This window comes from Eimeria mitis, genomic scaffold (genome assembly GCF_000499745.2).
Source record: "Eimeria mitis Houghton genomic scaffold, Emh_scaff6278, whole genome shotgun sequence".
In the NCBI taxonomy this organism is placed as follows: domain Eukaryota; phylum Apicomplexa; class Conoidasida; order Eucoccidiorida; family Eimeriidae; genus Eimeria; species Eimeria mitis.
The window spans coordinates 2,334-3,097 of NW_013574466.1; the positions used below are offsets into that span (position 1 = coordinate 2,334).

The 764-nt window shown below is 40.1% G+C and overlaps 1 protein-coding gene across 1 annotated transcript in view; it reads left to right on the forward strand.

The window, feature by feature from the left end:
• Positions 1-529, forward strand: part of EMH_0086810 (cystathionine beta-synthase, putative) — a gene marked incomplete at both ends in the record, with an annotated part of 2,149 nt that extends 1,620 nt beyond the window's left edge. Inside the window, 1 exon segment of the mRNA XM_013501079.1 lies at positions 54-529. Coding sequence (XP_013356533.1) covers positions 54-529 — 476 coding nt within the window.
• Between the last annotated feature and the right edge of the window lie 235 nt (positions 530-764).

Genomic DNA, 764 nt, shown 5'->3' on the forward strand with positions numbered 1-764 from the left:
CTTTTTGAGTTTGTTTATACTGTGTTTTTTAATTTGTGTGTGTTTGTCTGTAGGGTTCCTGGACGCCGGGATACTGGATCGACAGTACAACGATTTGGGTGTATTGGGTCTTCAGTCTGTGCCTTTGCCTGCGTTGAGTTTTGTATCTGCTGCTGCATCCCTGAAAGAGACAGCAGCAGTGCTGCTGCAGTCTGCACAGCCGTTTGTGGTGGTAGTTAAGCCCGAGGCTGCAGCAGCAGCAGCAGAAAGAGGAGGAGTCGATGCTGGTGATATAGTGGGTACAGTAACAGACCAAACACTGCTCAAAGCAATGGGAGATTTCCCCAGTACAGCAGAAGTGAAGGAAGTAGTTGATACAGAAATACCTATTTTCAGGTGTATAGACACCTCGCTTGCACGCGTTGCACAGACACTTGAACTCTACCCATTCGTACTCATTCAGTCCAATACAGGACTCGTCACTTCTGCTGTTGAAGCAAAAAAACTTCTGCAGGCATTCATCGATCAACAACCACAAACACAAACATAAACGCTAAAGACTCGTCACCGCTGTAAACAATATATATATATATATATATATATATATATATATATATATATGTATATGTGTGTATACATAGATTTGTATATGCAGCTGTTGCTGCAGAGACAGTCGGAGGGATATTTCACATTACAAGGGAAGACAATGGGATGTTATTACTTGAACGTATAGTGTTGTATATATATACATATACATATATATATATATATATATATATATTTAT